This window comes from Sinocyclocheilus grahami, unplaced genomic scaffold (assembly GCF_001515645.1).
Source record: "Sinocyclocheilus grahami isolate Dianchi unplaced genomic scaffold, SAMN03320097.WGS_v1.1 scaffold16.1, whole genome shotgun sequence".
Lineage (NCBI taxonomy): Eukaryota > Metazoa > Chordata > Actinopteri > Cypriniformes > Cyprinidae > Sinocyclocheilus > Sinocyclocheilus grahami.
The window spans coordinates 5,228,127-5,245,876 of NW_015505195.1; the positions used below are offsets into that span (position 1 = coordinate 5,228,127).

The 17,750-nt window shown below is 38.0% G+C and overlaps 1 protein-coding gene and 1 pseudogene across 2 annotated transcripts; one reads left to right on the forward strand and one right to left on the reverse strand.

The window, feature by feature from the left end:
* The first annotated feature begins 350 nt into the window (after positions 1-350).
* Positions 351-2,281, forward strand: LOC107549548 (pancreatic progenitor cell differentiation and proliferation factor A-like). Of its 2 annotated transcripts, none has more exons than XM_016230689.1 (4): positions 351-516; positions 1,754-1,831; positions 1,947-2,024; positions 2,144-2,281. In XM_016230689.1, the coding sequence occupies exons 2-4, from the start codon at positions 1,777-1,779 to the stop codon at positions 2,242-2,244; spliced, it is 234 nt and encodes a 77-aa protein (XP_016086175.1). In that variant the 5' UTR covers positions 351-516; positions 1,754-1,776; the 3' UTR covers positions 2,245-2,281. The 2 variants fall into 2 exon arrangements, with proteins under 2 accessions (XP_016086175.1, XP_016086170.1); XM_016230684.1 differs by having other exon boundaries at positions 353-516; positions 1,733-1,831.
* A 3,260-nt stretch (positions 2,282-5,541) lies between these two features.
* On the reverse strand, positions 5,542-13,862 carry LOC107550154 (protein-tyrosine kinase 6-like; annotated as a pseudogene).
* Between the last annotated feature and the right edge of the window lie 3,888 nt (positions 13,863-17,750).

A 17,750-nucleotide genomic window follows, 5' to 3' on the forward strand; every position in this document is an offset into this window, starting at 1 on the left:
AACAGATTGGGACGTAAAGATTTTCATTCATATTCATTCCTTCCAGTATTGGATATTATATTTGCCGTCACAATTTTCCTTTAGAAAACAAACTTCCAAGGCATGTGACCTTGTTTGGATTGATGGAATGGTTAACGTGGATTTGAGTTGTTTAGCAGCGTGGACACCCCGTCCCACTTCACTTTATTGAAACAACATTGTTTTGACAATCTCGTGCCAGTGACCAAGCCACGCCCACAATATCATGCCAGCGAACAAACCACGCCTCAGCGTGTGCCAGAGACGAGTTAGCTGCCAAGCCACGCCCTCTAGGAGAGAGAGAGAGGCTTTATCGTCACTAAGGTAATAAATAGTGCATGCGCCCTACGTGTTGTAGAATTTGGAGCGAAGGAGCGAAAGACCTTGGAGGGTCTCACCCAAGAACCACACTACAAATGGGCCCCGTCGCCTAGCATTTACCCGACCAAGCCTTGCTTTTGGTGTATTGCCAACATCAGCACTCACCAAAAATAAAAGGTAAGAAAATGAAGAAATAGTTCATTATCATTGTTATTTTTTGGACAGACAGTTTAGAAAGGAAAACCATTGTTTACGTTTTATTTACAACTAAACTCTTAATATCAGTAATTCTGAGGTCATGCAAATTAATAAACTGTAAAAAAAAAAAAAAATTCAATAATTTGAAGTCACCTAGTTGCAACTGATAAAGCATACATTTTGACGTAGCCTTCTGTAAGGCAGCGTATCTTAGTATTTTTGCACTTACACTTCTATAAAAAAATGTTCCTTAGTATTTTTTAACATTTAGAGCATGCCAGCTTTTCAAAGCACGTGTGTGACTTAAACGTCTCGTCTGTTATATGTAGCACAGAAGGGTATTAACCAGGTCACGTGGTAAATCCCTCTTCCCATATGGAACCTGACATTGATGTATGCAGGTCCTCAATATGAAACTAAAGCTACACTAACACACTAATTATTGTGCTATCACTCAGTCACTGTGTGCCAATATTATTTATTATTGCTGTACATTCGTACCTTACCTTTAAATTGTTGTTGTTGTTGTTTTTTTAATGTGCAGTTGAAAGGAGATGCTCTTATTTTGTGTGGATGACTTTATTTCGATTTTTGGATAATCTATAGCCTGGAAATATCAGGAAGGTCACATATATATAATTAGTTTTCCTATCTTTTAAATGCTCAAAGCAACTGCAAGCAGACAACCTTGGAAACCCAGGTACTTTTATAGTCATGTGTCATGCAATATGAGCTATTCTGTATGGATGTTGCAGTGGCGTCATGGCTGTTCTAAGCAAGTGGGTCGTTGAATATGGTAATATTATTCTTGAAGTAACAGCTGTTAAGTATCATCACATCACACTCTACAGAATAGGAAGGGATGCATGTGCAGTTTCAGTGGAACATTCTCTTCATCCTTCTTGTCTCAAATGTCAAAAGGGTTCTGTTCTTCTCTGAATGCACTGATTAATGTTCACATCTTGACCTGTTGGGAAAATGTAGGCGACACCTTGCGTGTAATCCAGACATGGTTAAAACCTCTTTGAATCTCTGAGGGTGCTGGCTTGCAGCACAGATTGTTCGTGCATCTGCCTACCTGAGATGTTTTTTAAGTTGCCCTAGTATTTTAAAGGCCATGTTGTTGTCATGTCATGCAGCTGTCGTCCTCAGACACATTAATCCTCATTATTGCTGTAAATCTTTATTTAAACAGGTCTTTCCATCTTTCACACAGCTGACACTTTAAGGACGGGGAAAATGGCAGCAATTCCATCCAGCGGTTCCCTTATTGCCACCCATGATTACTACCGAAGTGAGTAAATGTTTTTCATTCACAGTATAATCAATACGTGAATTAAATATTCTTCTTGAATTTAGGATCCATAAAATGCGATATTACTAGTGATCAATTTTTCTTCATGTTGCAGGGCGCATAGGATCTACATCCAGCAACAGTTCCTGTGGCAGTTCAGAGTACACTGGGGAGGTCATTCCACACCCACCAGGTATATCATCTGAAGATGTTTATCATCTCAGTCAGTACCCAAAAATCCACATAAAAATGTGATAAGATATAGTTGGCTTGTTAAGGAATAGAAAAGTTCAATGTCCAATTCCATGGCAGGTCTGGCACGACAGGACTCTGGCCACTGGTGGTCCAGTTTCTTCTTTGGGAAGCAGAATCAAATGGGGACACTCAATGGATTTGAATCCCAGCAGAAGTGAGTTTAAGAAATGTTTTGTGTTTGGCTTGACTCGGCTCCTGGTTAATTTTTTTTCTATTGACTATTATCAAAATGACTACTTCTAGAAACCGTCGTAGTAGTAGTAAGGTTTCCAAAAGTAAGAATAAACTACGAATTCAAGTAAAATTCAGTCATCAAAAGTGAGCCATCCTACTTTCAAAACCACTTGCTATGACAACTAATAAGTTTAGTATCACGAAATTCTTGCAAAACATTATTGAAAGAAAAATCGGACCTTTCATATCATAATAAAATAAATTATTACACTATTATCGTCTCCAGTCTGAAAAAAAAACCTGCATGTGATTTGGGATTTATATTTAGTTTACTAATGCTGCTGAAATGTGCCATTAAGGTACTGACACAAAATGAAGTCAAATATAACTGATGTAAATGACAAAAACAAAGTTTAAGGCTGTCTCTATTCATATTCACCGAAGCAAAGTAGCAGATGTTATAAATAAAAACGGTTAACGATGTTATTGAATAGAATATATTAAAACCGTTATTGCACGACATGGGCCTATTATTACACAGACAAAACAGTCGAGATGCATTTTTTTCCCTATTTTACGCATTAGTAGTAAATCAAGACTTCGCAAGTTCTCTTGCAAAATAATAAAAAATCAACAACATGGAATAAACTGTGTACAGAAAGCGAGAAAAGAACTCTCAACATTAGGCTCCTAAAAAGGTCAGTTTAATCTCGCAAAACCTCCCGTTAATAAAAAAAAATCTGACTACACTGCATCTTTGTTGTTTGCTGAATTCGGTGCTTGCACGTACACCGCTTTTATTCTTGCAGCTTAGATGTTCAAATAGCTGCAGTGCTCCGACTTTACCACAAGCAAACGTGCGTACGTCTGCTCAGACCCTGATGTGTCTGTACGAGTCTGTCAAATTACTTTTTCACGCCAAAGACCGTTTTTATAAATATGAACGTTGCCGTGGATTTTAGTGTACGCAGCACACACGAAGATCAAATCACATTTTATAAATGAGGCCCCATGTCACCTGTATTTAGGATAACTTCATTGACGTAAAACTTTACGCAACGCATCTATGATGCGAAAGTACGAGATATTTTAGAGAAAGCACCCCACAGATGGTGCTGCCTTTCGACTGTTTAATGGGTGTGCTTATTTGGGTGAATGGTTTAATGTTTCCATTATGGCCATTCGCCTATAAGAATATGCTCGGACCGCAGACTTTTCTCACTGATCCTACAGTCCTTAGTTTCTAAACTGAGACGAACTAAAAACAGCGTCTGCTTCACGAGCGCTGCTCCTGTCTCACCCGCGACTCAAGGTTACTCTGCACAAAGGTGAACGCATGCACACAAGTGTGGACAGACTCGTTCTTGGAAGTGTTTCAAGCTGTTCTGTTTGTTTAGGTATTCCCAGAGTGTTTGGAAACCGTAAAACAGTTTCCAGTTAGCATGATTAGCATTCCCAAATGCCATCTGGTTTATTTCAGCCTGGGTTTTTAGTTTTTTTAACTCTTTGCTATGTATTAACATCTAGTGAAATATCATTGTAGATAATAGAACACAATACATGGTAAAGTTTAATAACCCAAATGCAACATAATTTCAGTTAACTTAGCTTATCGGTCAAATAAACTTGTATGGGCATTTGTTTCACTATTTTATTTATTTATTTTGTAGGCAGTACATTTTGTTTTGTTTTTCGTATCTCTGATTTTCTTTCTTTTTTCTTTTATACTGGTTTTCAGACAATTTCTGGCAATTACTATGGCTATGTAGCTGCAGTTTTTATTGAGAAAATTACTTTTGTGGCGCTTGTTCTTGCCTTACATATTGCACTAAATTCAGCAGCATTATGGTAAAATTGTGCTACAAACCTACTTATTTACACAGTATTTTGTAATACAGACTTATGAAGCAAAGTTGAATAAATAGCACAATGCACGCCAGTTGTTTGAAGAAATATCTCTTGGGATTATTGCAAGTTATACAGGCAGTTACAGGCAACCAAACAGCCCTTCCTATTGTGATACTGCTTTGTGAAACAGGACTGCAATGGTATTTCAACACACTCAAAGCTAAGATGAAAACTGAAATGCAGATTAACTATTTAAAAGAAAAGGGACCATGTGAAAGTACAAGGGCTATGCTATAACAGTCTTTAACACATTTTTTTTCTCCTTTCTGATTTGTAGCCCTGCCGCTGATGTCTGAATTATTGGATGTCCGATTGCAGAGCACAAGAGGTGTTCAAAATTCTTCAGAGATGCCAGTCATCATTTTCCCCATTAGTCTGGCCAGGCAAGTCCAGAGTCCAGAGTGTTCTCGATTCTATTTCTGCTTACCACGCACCCACAACATGAACACGTTGTGGCAACACTCATGTTACGGAGTTTGAATGTTTCAGCAGTAGCAACAATCAGCAGGACGTGTTGCATCTGCAGTAGGTGTGTGTGTACGTACCGTATAAATAGTCCATAGTCCTATCTAACCCATGAATGTCGCTCAATCAAATCATTAATAAAAAATTTTTTTCTTTTAATGAAATGCACATTCTGTATTTTCAGCATTTGGAGGATCAGTTAGCTTCTACTCGTGAACCGACAGCACTGTGCCAACTGAAAACTGCAGTGGAAAGTTTAGAGATTGTGAAATGACTTGAGTCCACAACTGGCCAGACTTGTTCTGTTCCGGATGTTGTGTACTCTCTCTCACACACATTTAAAAGCTTATTTACAGCAGCATGATTTAAATGGGTCATATCATGAGAAATCCTTGATTTCATTGTTTTATAAAAACACACTAACTTTCAAAATAAACCCTTTAATGTTTCAAGTTACGGTTCTTCAATTATATACCATTAATTTAAAATACAGAGTGCAGATCTGGTGAAGGGAAGTTATTTTGTAGTATGAGGGTAAAACTTGTTAATAATGAACATAAAACCGGTTTTATGTATAAGTCCAAGTGATCCATTCAGAAACTTATCCGTCTCCAAATCGGGATGGGAAAAAATGTAATAGAAAAATAATATTCAGTATCAACTAGTATTATCCAAGTAGATTTGAGGAAAAACTTGATTAGGCCTATATTAAATGTTAATAATTCCACATGAAATCAGAAATTAAGGACACAAAAGAGTGAAAGTGTGAATACTGTAAAAAGGGGTGAAAATAAGTGGAAAGGTGTTTAGATGCATGAACAACTATTGTTGGGACACTCCCAGTAATTTTCTCTGCATGGCACTGTTAACTGATGCCTTCTGCTGGATCTGATGTGTCATTGCAGCGCTCAGTGTTCCACCCCATGTATCCAGTACCGGAGTTCTCCAGGAGCATTTTAAGTTAATTGAAATCTATGTCTCTCCAACATATCAGCATTGTGTCATAGATGTGCGATGGACACTTAGGGGGTGAAGGCATTCTGTACCTTGTGATCATGTTGTACACCTCTTGATTGGAGAAAGCTGCAAAAATATATACAAAAAATGATGTACTTTAACCTTCTCAGATCTGCATGAAAAAGAAGATGCATAAGTGGTGTACATACCTGGATATGGGAATCCCCCATAAGTGAACATTTCATACAGGAGGACTCCAAATGACCAAACATCAGATTTGTTGGAGAACCTTCCATGGCTGATGGCTTCAGGAGCACACCACTTATATGGTATTTTTTTTCTTCAGATGAGTAAATTGGTTCCTGTGAAACAAGTGCCCGTATGTTTTAAAAGCAAATTTTAAGAATTAATATTCTGTCTTTGATTAACTAGAAGGTAATCCTCACCGTGACGATTCGAGCTAGGCCAAAGTCGGCCACTTTACAGATGTAGTTGTGTCCCACTAGAACATTCTGGGCTGCCAGGTCTCTGTGGCTGCTGTTCTTCTCCTCAAGGTATGCCATCCCATCAGCCACTTGACTTGACATTTCTATCAGTTCCTGTGGTTCCAGGTTCTGCCCGTCCTTACCTGTGAAGGGAGAACCGAAGGAATCATGTCTGTCTGCTTTAAGACTTTGGTTTTCTACAAAAAACAAGACTCATTCTAAGGAGAGGTATTAGTGTATGAGTTGCAGTGATTGGTTTATGAAGAAACGTGATACTAGCAGCAAAAAAACAAACAAACTTGAATTTGGACTGTTTAGTCTTGTTTTTTCTTTATTAAACGATCACAGCTTTAACATTTGCATTTGATTAAATACAATTTTATAAAATTTCAATATACATTTTAACAATAAATTACATTATTCTCACTAGCAAGCTAGTTCAAATGGCAGTGCGGAGCGCGAGTAACCGATAATCTGCCTTGCTACGAACAAAAACAAAACATGAATGAACTTCAGAGAGGGTATATTGAAATCAGTGATATCATGATTAGTTGTCATGGTGACCAGAGCGCCTGGTGCTCAGCAGACATCCTGGCATCCAGTTAATTGAGTGAGGGGACTGTGACGATTTGTTAACCTAATGAATAATTGATTTGTTAAATCAAATTAAAAATTAGTGTGTCAGATTGGTCGAGACGCTACAACAGTCAAACTTACTAAAAAATCTCTCATATAATCGCTTGGTAAATTGGTGTTTTATTCACTTATTCACAGAAAATATCAATAAAACAGCTTGTGAACTTCAGATAAAGCAGAGTCATTCATGTGCTTGGGTCATTAGAAATACTTCTAGAAAAAAGAACTTTGTAGAAGAGCATATCGCTAAAATCTTAAATATATTGTTAAGTATGTGCACTAAGTTATAAAAGCATTAAATTTTTTACTTAACTTATTATTGATGTCTCATTTAATGTATGTTTGATTAAATCTCATAATTCTGAAAATGGTTTGGAATCTTTAGAAGCCCTTACCACGAAAACAAGCTTTCATGACATCTGATATTTAAATGATTATATCTCAACAACAGTTTAGAGTAGAAACAATGATATGATTAGAAAACAAAAACTTGAGGGCTGTTCACACCAAAGATGATAGCCAACTATACTGTTTTAACAATTGTTTTAATTCTGTGAGAAAAGGGAAGTCCACCTCACAGCTATAACGATATAGGTGGGAATCACGTTCAGATCGATTAACAATAAAAAAAAAGCAGGTGACAACTGCAGTGAGTACTTACAATAAACAAGAGCATTGTCATGCATTGGTTTGGACGCTATATATATATATATATATATATATATATATCAGTTTATTGTTCTTGGTGTGACCGGGCCTTTAGATTTTACTTTCTCATTCAGTTCATGAAACTCAAAATGTGTTTGTGGTCAAAACATGGACTAGGTCACATATAATCAACATTATTGACAGGTTACAGTAAACATTTAAAGATGTGAAAAAAACTTTCATATTAACTGGGTTGACATCAGATGATAAAGAGGTTGTAACCTCGGAGGAAACTGAGCAGGTTGCCTTTTTCCATAAGCTCAGTGATGATGTAGTAGGGGGTGGAGCTTGTGCAGACGGCAAAGAGTGTGATGGGATGTCTGTGTCTGAGCTTTTTCAAAATTTGAGTCTCCATCAGGAACTCCCTGTGATTGAGAGACTCTAGAGGAGTAGGAAACACAGTAGAGCACATCAGATAAGCATCAGTACAACAGAGTGTTGGAGCAATGTGATATTTATTAATACATCAAAATATGGAATTTACTCTTTCAGGGGAATTTTTCACTAATAGGCTGACAGACAGAAGCCTTAACAGTATTTTAAAACTGTTCTTCAAGAGTTCTCAGTGTGATACGTGCTCCATTGGCTATAGGTTATGAGGGCAGTAGCCTGTGAACACAACATTTCTCACATTCACACAGTATCAGGAGCAGAAAACAAGTAGGCAAAGAGGAAGTAGTCCATTCCACTTAAAAGATCCACCAGACTCATTCCCTCATTTAGCCTTCAGATGTTTCTTCCCTATTTACATGCACCAACCGTTGTTTTTGAGGATCTTGATGGCCACATTGACCATACCTTTCCATTTTCCACGGTAAACATCAGCAAAGTATCCTTTACCGAGCTCCTCTTCCAGAGTGAACTCTTCCTTGGGTAACTCCCAGTCATCTACGGTTTGGTGGGAAAGATCCTGTGGTTTTGTTTCTGGCTGTTAGCATAAGACAGAACAGAGATAAACTCTGATTGGGGAATTATGCAGTAATACAAACAAATGCATTTTTTTACATATACATATTCTACATTAAGTCTGTGGTAATCTACTATTAACTTGATGAACAAGAATCGCTGTATACAGACTGTCCAGGTTTTATGATCACAACACCATATTTTTCGCAGTTCAGCATAGGCACACCAAACAATTGGGCTGTAAAGGTTATAGATGGAATTTTTGGAATTCTGACAAGGCACCCATCCCATCCATAGCTTGTACTAAACACTAACTACATACACTGAGATACAAACTAGAGAATATAGACAAAGAAGAGATAAACAAGACAATAGCAACATCTGTATTTTCACTGTAGTCTACATGAATTTTATTAACCCCAATAATAATGGGTTGTTCACATAATTTTGCCCAACCACTGCATTTGTGAATTATCAGGGTTGCAAGGAAATTCAAAATGACTAGTTATTTAATTTTATATAAACTGACTCTTCTATTTTAATGGACAATTTGGTCTAGTATAATCTTGGTTACTCTTAAATAGCACGCTTTTAACGTCACAATGAAAAGTACAAATCAGACACACCCACTATTTACTTAAAGCTGCAGTCCGTAACTTTTTTTTTGGTTAAAAATGATCCGAAATCAATATATGAGCAAGTACATAACCAGCCAGTATTCAAAACTATCGACTTACTTTAGCCTGATTCACAACGGTCAGCTTATAATAATGTTTTCTAATTTGAGTGGTACGGTAGGTTTTCGTGGGAAATTCCAGCCTGCCGCTGCGTCATTACGTCACGTCTGTAAACATAAAGTTGTCCCGGCTACTAGGCTATCGCATGTGAGGATCCTGCAGGTGGCCGATCGTTTATAGCCTTTTCTCACAGCAGCTGGAATAATTAAATGTACCATTTTGATGGCGGATTGTCCAGAAAGGATTATGTGTTTATGAAACACATGTGAATGAAATTAAATTATATTCCAGTGTTAAATGTGCTTCTGATTACAGATAGCCTGGGATTACACAAGATTTGTATTTTAAAGACAACAACTTGGAAGGGAGCATAATTTGCTTTTTGGGTTAAAAGAATTTCTTAATATGAAATTCGAGTGGTATGACAATTAGAGATTAGACTGTACAGAAATTGAAATCTACTCGCTTATACACACTATACTCGTAGTCACCAATGCTGATGTTGTTAACATTAACAATTTGAGAATAAAGTATAACAATAATAATAATAATTTGCACGGTTTGATGTAATATGAGATCATTTAGATTAAATCACCATTGGTAGCGCGATTTATTGTAATGATTTTTCCTCAGTTGGTCAGAACAAACATGGCAGACTTGTTACTTGTTCAGATGACAATATCAGGTGAAAATGCTTAATTGAGTCATATATTCCAAGACGTAGGCTAGAATCTATCAGTGCAAAGTACAATATCCACACCGGTGCGGTGACTGACTGCCACACATACTCCTCAAAACATTAGATTCATCTGCGCTAGAGCCGTGCCGCCACACAACCCACGCAAGGAAGATAATTCCGCACACAGCTGCAATTGCAGGTTTTCAAACAGAGATGGCGACAAAGAGGCAAAACTTACAGACTGCAGCTTTAAAGAAAAGTTCACCCAAAACTGATTTTACACAACCTAATGTCATTCCAAATTTGGAAATAGGAGCTTTCAAGCTTCAAAATGAATGCAAAAGCATCGTAGTGTATAAGTATCATTCAAACCAGTTTTGTGATTTGGATGATTCATTGAAAAGATCAGATTCAAAAGAGGGATTCGTTCATGAATTTAACAGAACTACTTCTCTCATTACCATGCCAAAAAGCCTGTTTCCACCGCAGTGGAACTAGTAGGGATTTTGGGGCGGTACTCTGTGTGTTTCCACCGCAGGATCTAAATAAAGTTCAGGGTAAATATTTGCCCCTCAGAAAGTCCCTGCTTGCGAGGTAATATACCCTGCACCCCAGTGCTCATACTATCCATCCTAAATAGTATGTGAGATTAAAATAAGTGTCCCACAGCATAGTTTCTTGAAAAGAGTATGCCAGAAGTCCCTGGACGGTCTATTTCAGGTAGATTTTTTTGGGTGGATCCGTGCACACTCTGATGGCGAATATTACCCACAATCCATTGCACTTTGACGAATGATTCGGTTCAGAACTACAAACACGAATAAAAAACGTCAAAAAAACTACAAGCATGGCGGATGTGCGCGACGATGGTTAAGTAGAGAGGTTTAGATAAAGGGGTTTGAGTTACTAATAATCAACATTTAACCTGTTAAAACCCATTTTTAAAAGTGGTGCGGTGCTGGTGCAGTGCCGAGGATGAAATCCAGAAAAAAAAATAGATTGTCCGTCGCTTTGTTTGACATTATCGTTGTTCGACATTAGCGCCCCCTCCTGGACTGGGAGGAGCAGTCACGTGCAGCCCTACATCACCAGACTATTTGCCTAATCTTCACGGTACTTCAGGCCGCGATGGAAACGCAGACAGCAACAGGTCTGGGCAAAAGAAAAAGTTCCTGGGACAAATTGTTCCACGTAATTTCGGTGGAAAAGCGGCTAAAGACAGGACGGCTGTGGATGTCAAGACTTTCAGTGAATAACTTAAAGGGGTCATATGATGTTCCTAAAAATAACATTATTTTGTGTATTTAGGGTAATGAAATGTGTTTATGCGGTTAAGGTAAAAAAAAACACATGATTTTCGACATACTGTACATTATTGTTTCTCCTCTATGCCCCACCTTTCTGAAACGTGTCGATTTTTACAAAACTCATCGGTCTGAAAAGCGAGGTGTGCTCTGATTGGCCAGCTATCCAGTGCGTTATGATTGGCCGAATACCTCAAGCGTGTGACGGAAATGTTACGCCCCTTACCATACTGTGATGCCCTGTCAGGCCGGAGCGATTGATTCAAAAACATGTAAACCCATTATAAACGAGGCATTCGTTGCATCCAGTGGGGACATAATTATGGATTATAATGACTTATACTGTCTTTTTACGTGTTGTGTTGCATCGCGCTGCATAAACATAAAACCATGTCTGCATTTGTGATCGGAGAAATGACAAACAACAAGCCCTACTCTACACTGCCCAAAAAACTCTTTAAATATAAAAAATATAAAAACTCTTTAAATATAAAAACGTACTTACAGTCCGTGAGTCAGAACAGCCGGCATTGTAGTCTACTCTACCAGGATCAGGAAACAGTCCTCCATAAAATAACGGCCGGAGGGCTAGAGTGAGCAGAGGCGGCGGGCTTGAGAACGGCGCGGCCGGCAGATTCGACGAAGGAGCGTCCGGAGGGCTTGCGTCAACCACAAGCAGATATCGTCCTCTTTTGGAAGGCCAAACAAAGTAGTTTCGCTTTCACAACGAAACACAGCGCCTTCACGACATGGCGGCAGCGGTAACAACAATACTACAGCGAGAATAAAAGTTACGCCTTCTTTCTTTGCATGAACATTTGGTCGGCGTTATGCAAATCTTCCCACATAGTGATGTAGATATGTGGGGGCATGTTAGAACGAGCCGTTTTAGGTAGGCGTGGTTGGCTCTTAACTTTTATAAAGAATATCTCTTTGGATTTGAGACTTTAGTCTTTGCAACTTTACAGATCTTCTTTATGCACCAAGAGCTTGTAACACTCCAAAGAGAAAGGAAAAATTTAAATCGCATCATATGACCCTTTTAAATGTCCTCACTCAAAGGACATTATAAGTTAAGTTATACTATATTGTGTGACTTTAGAAGACGCCTCAGTCCTAACTTGTTATATTCAAGAGTGGCCAGGATATTCTTCAAAAATTCACCTTTTGTGTTCCACAAAAGAAAGTCAGTCATACAGGTTTGAAATGACATGATTTAAATAATGTTAAATTTGACTTATGACGTTTTGCATTTTACTTTTCTCTCCCGTTTCTTTCACTCACCCGTGCACAGGGCCGTGTGAGACAGATACCACAGCTCAGGATGTTCCTCTTGTAGTGCTGCAGCAGCTTCTCCAGGCTCTGAAACATTCGACTCTGTTCCAAATAGAAGCTTCCATTCTGATTCTGATGGGCCTTAATATGTTTCACTTCCCTGTCACTGATTACCACTGACAGAATGACGCACACAGAGAAAGGATGCATCATGCAAATAGTAGAGGAGCAATGATAAGAGATTATTTGATCATCTGCATCTATCATGAATTACCCCAGTGTTTCCCAGACCTGTTCCTGGACGCACACCAACACACTCTATATTTTTTTAGAACTTTTTCCTAATCAAACACACTTGAATCGACTCATCAGTAGTAGAAACTCCAATATCTGAAATAGATGGGTCAGAAAAGGGAGATATCCCACAATTGGTGGCTGACTAAATACTTTTTTTCCCCACTGTACTATTGGTGTGCCTCCAGAAACAGGGTTGGAAAACAGTGAATTAACTGAATAGGGGAGAAGAACATGTTTGCACTATAAGCAGGTCTAATTATGACCTGATTGACTACATTTCCAGTGTTACAAAAAAAATGACTCAGAGATTAATCTACTACATTATAACAATGACACTATGTCGTGTTACTTGTATAGACTAATAGCATAGGCGGAACTGGATGTAAAATGCAGTTTGAGTTTAAAACCACGTTCAATACACACAACAATTACTCTGACCTACCTGATAAAACACACCCTATGTGATCTTTTTCACTGTGTCACAACAGGAAAGCACCCACTCCACTCCCTAGAGCCAAGAGCAAATTCTGGGTCTCAAAGCGGTTCAGTGTCCCAAAATACCAACTAAAGAAGAGCACAGTGGTTCAGGTGTTGTACACATATCTCAAACCACATTCATATGCAGAAGAGTTGTGACAGGACTGCATTTGCCTAAACTTGGATGCATGCATATAAAATAAAGGACAATAATTTGAGTATTTGCACTCTGTACTCTGAACTAATATCGTTTTAGTCATAAAAGTGTTCATAATTGTGTTATTAGGCAAGTACTGAGAAAGCTTGTGTGTTCATTTTTTACATTTAATCATTTATCAGATGTTATTTTTAAATCCAGACTGTCTGCGGTTTCTATCACCAGTGTGAGGGGAACTGGAAAATGAAATAGTGAAATAAACCGGGAGTGGAATACTTAAAGCGAGAAGAAAAACGCTTAATTTTCAGTAGCTCTGGAGAAATGATTTAATTTGAATTTTTTTTTGTTTTGTTTGGGAAAAAAAAAAAAAGTTACTCATTAACCGTAGCCTAGGCCTACTTAGGTTGCTCTTTCACCGTCTCTCTTCTCGCTAGGTACTTTTGAGGAACAAAGCCCTTGGCTGTCACCATTCCGTTTCTATCCAGTTTAACGGCAGTCCACCAGTCACCCTGACGCTCGCAGCATCCGCCCTCGGACATTTCATTTGAATGTGAATCGAAGACTATAACAGATTCTGGACTGATGAGACGTGGAAGCTGAATCCTCCACATGTAAGTGAGTAAACTGGAGTGAAAGAGCTGGGAGGAGCACACACAGGTTGTGTCTCACAACAGTCGCCAACATGGACAGCATTTCTGACAGCGCCTGTACCCAAGAATGTTGTTTAGCTATGTAGCACAGTGAGATTTGAGACACGACCATACGCAGGTACGAAACTGCTTGAATACGCTATTCAAACAGTTCAAATCCAGGGCAGTAGTCATGTACAATGCATATATGACTTAAACAATTATACATTAATCAAAAAGTAAGCAAGGTTAGAGAGATATTTGCAGCTTTTGAAGATTTTACATTATATAATGTAGAGTGAATTTGGGTAAATTGGGGCACTTTTTGCCAAAAAAATGACCCAATTTGCTTTTGAGATGACGGTATCACTTCTTTGTATTCTTTGTATTTTTTAAACTTTTAACAGAGGCCTCTTTTGATAAGTCTTGAATTATGTATGAGGTTCATTGCATCATATTAAACGCAGCGGTTTTTAACACTTGGCAAAACATGAAAAAAGATACTTGAGCCGCCATATGGGGTTCTTCAGATTTGCAACGCTGCCCAACACTTTGGAGAATTTCTAGGCTCTTTTCAAAAAGGGCAGTTTTCAAACCCATGAAAGTTCCTGTGAGAAGTCTAAAGACTGTCCACAATTCTTCCAAGAATGCCGTCATAAGTAAAAGGTTTTAGGCACCAATAAAAGCAGTCTAGAGATTCTCCAAACGGTAAGACCACTGTAGCTATGTGAGCTGAGGAACTCCAAATAGTGCTTCAAGTATCTTAATTTCTACAGTGCATACTGTTCAGAGAAAACAACAGACTAAGCTACAAAAACATCTGCTCTTTATGCCACTGACTTAGGACAAGAAAATAGTGATAATGGCCAATGAAAGAAAGGCAGACTACAATGTGACTTCAGTTCACAGATTTTATTCAGACAGCTCTGGAGGAAAGAGCAACTTGGGTTGCAGGTGCTTTCTCTGACCACAGCGATGACACCACACCGAAAAATTAAAAATGTCTTAGAATGAGTCTCTCGGCAAAGTGATATGTAAAAGGCAGGAAAATCACTCACCTGTGCTTTTTCTTTCTTTCTTTCTTTGTTTTTTTCTTTCTTTTGTTTTTACATGAAACAAACAGAAATAAATTTTCCCTGCCGTATTCTCCATCTTTTAGGCGCTTCACATATATTTTTATATATATATATTTATGTTTATCAACACTTTTCTAAAGAATTCAAATATTCAGCCACATGTACTGGATTCACTTTAAAATCACAATAAATATATAAAAAACAAACAAAACAAATACATTGCAAATCCAATATAATTGGGTTGATATTGGAGAGAGGGAGGACTCGTCAGCCAATATGTACAGACCTGGTTAAAAAAAGTAACACAGATCCAAAGGGTTCCTGAGGTTTGCATGTGTCCCATACATAAGATCAGTGTAAGGGGAATGGCTTTCTGACTTACTGAGAGGCTTCTGACTGAGGTCAAAGAGCACAGGTCAGTTGGTTTATGTGTTGGGTTGATCTGCCCTGTCCCAAACACAATGCCCCTATTCTACATTTCCAATAATAAAAATGACTTGACATCAAGAGTTGTGTCTTTTGCTTTTTTCTCTAGAACAGGCATAACTAAGGAAACTACTGTAAAGGGGCATTTTACTCCCACATTTATGGAGAAGAAAATTAGTGGTGCCCTTTGAGCTGATGATAAGTCCCTCCTCTCTCTCATCCTCGGCATCTACCATCAATGTGACAACCACAATGTCTAAAGGCCCTTACACAGATAACGTTTTGCACTGATGTGAAACTAAAGTTTGACAAAGGAAAAACAAAAGCATAGCTAATAACGTACAATTCACACTGTTCTTAATTGTCTTTAAAAACATTTTCATGGATTAAAGTAACAACTTGTGAGAAAATAAATATACAGAGATTGATGCACAAAAGTGTGCAAAGGCCTTTACTGTGGTTTAAGTTCAGCATGTCCATGTTCTCCTCCGTTCAGATTTGATTTAAAGTAAAAAGCACATTGTGGGGTCACAACAGGACAATAGGCGGGGCTTTACTAGGACAAACAAAACCAACAACAACAAAAAATCTTAAATTCTGTACATGTAAACATCACACACTTCCACTGAGTCAAAAAAACAGAAAGAAATTGTACAAAGCTTCACATTGGTATACAAAGAGAAACTGAGCTTCAGCCTAGTTTCTAGTAAGTACAGGAGTAAAAACAAATAAAATACCATAATCATAATAATATTACAAAGCACCACAAAATTAAAATATATCACAGGCAATGGTTGTTACCACATTTGATTGCAGAGTTTAGCTGCACAGTTTAAAAAAAATAAAAAGTTGTACAATTTATTTTGTTGCCTTTTCACATGTCTTGTGTTCACCAACCTCAGATGTCCAGACAGCTTCCTAAAACTCTTACACTTCTAATGTCATTTTGGAACAAAAAGGTACAAAACAAGGAACAAAAAAGTCAGAGCAAACAAAGATCAATGGCCTAGTACAACTTTTGGACTCTCAAGACACCAACATTTATGATGTACTGTAGATAAATTCAAATGCTTGTTTTCGTGCAATCACCATTTAATTATAATAAGCCCAGATACGATTTTCTTTTCTCAGCTCAAAGTGCTGGACGGGCTCACATTTTCCTGCATGGTTAAAGGGAACAAATAATTACAATGCAGAGCAAATAAAGACAGAACATTATGGCTTGAGAATGATCAGCTGCATTTAATAATTTAGGTGGCTTTAAGGCTCCATCCCATAAACATTTTTCCTTCACGGATTGTAAAGTGCTACCATGTTAACCAATTTAATCATTTATAAAGTCTAACATCTGAATATAAATTAACTAATGATCCTGCACATATCATTTCATCTGATCATCAATGAATCTGTTTCAGTGAGTAACAAGTAAGAGGTAATAAGCAGGCTTTGAGCCACGTATCAAAACTAAGCTGTTGGAGACAACTCTTTACAGAGTTTTTTCTCTTTACAAGTTGCGTCATTTGGATGTCAGTCATTTGGAGACCAATCTGAGATGCATGTTTTACATTTGGAATGTTGAGACTCGCAACAATGATTCCCTTCAGACCGTCAGTGTCCTACAACTAGAGTTTTTAAAGAAAAAGTAAAAAAAGATATTTCATTTACTAAAATAAAATGTAACACAAAACAACAAATAAAGCACAAATGGAATGGACAGAGAAATGAATATATCCAGATATTTAAAAAATAATGTTTGCAGCTAAACAGAGGGAAATGCTCTGTTCCGCATAATCATGTTGCAGAGTGACGACATGGTTCAAGCTATGGCTACAAGACTTGAAGGCCCTGTATTGTCACCACTCCACTAAAGGCTAGAGAGTCAGAGTGAGATCTCACACAACACTATGCCGTTTTCCGAGGGATCAAGTCACAATTGTTCAGGATTGTCTTTTGCTTTTTTTTAAATACAGTTTTTTAACGATGGCATTTGTGAACATGAGAAAATGCAGGCAGGAGGAAGAGTGAGACTGGTGTTTGAGGGGCAATGCATCGGCAATGTTCTACACTCGGTTCCTGTGGATAATGCTACCTTAGTCCACCAATCAGTGCCTCTCAAGCTCTTGGGTGTTGCTGAATGAAAGGAAATAATGTCACCATCATTTCCCCTCTGCTAATATTAGGTCCTTTCTCTCAAACTCGCTATGCATATACAGTACGTGTGCCAATAGGATGCTAAGTCCCTCTGTTTTGATTGGTCCCCGTGAAGATGAAAGTGTCTCAGTCATGAGGTTAGAAAAAAAGAGCAGCATTCACAACTTGACAAAATGTGTTTGCGACACAATGCAGCATGGGAAATGTCCATGTCCAG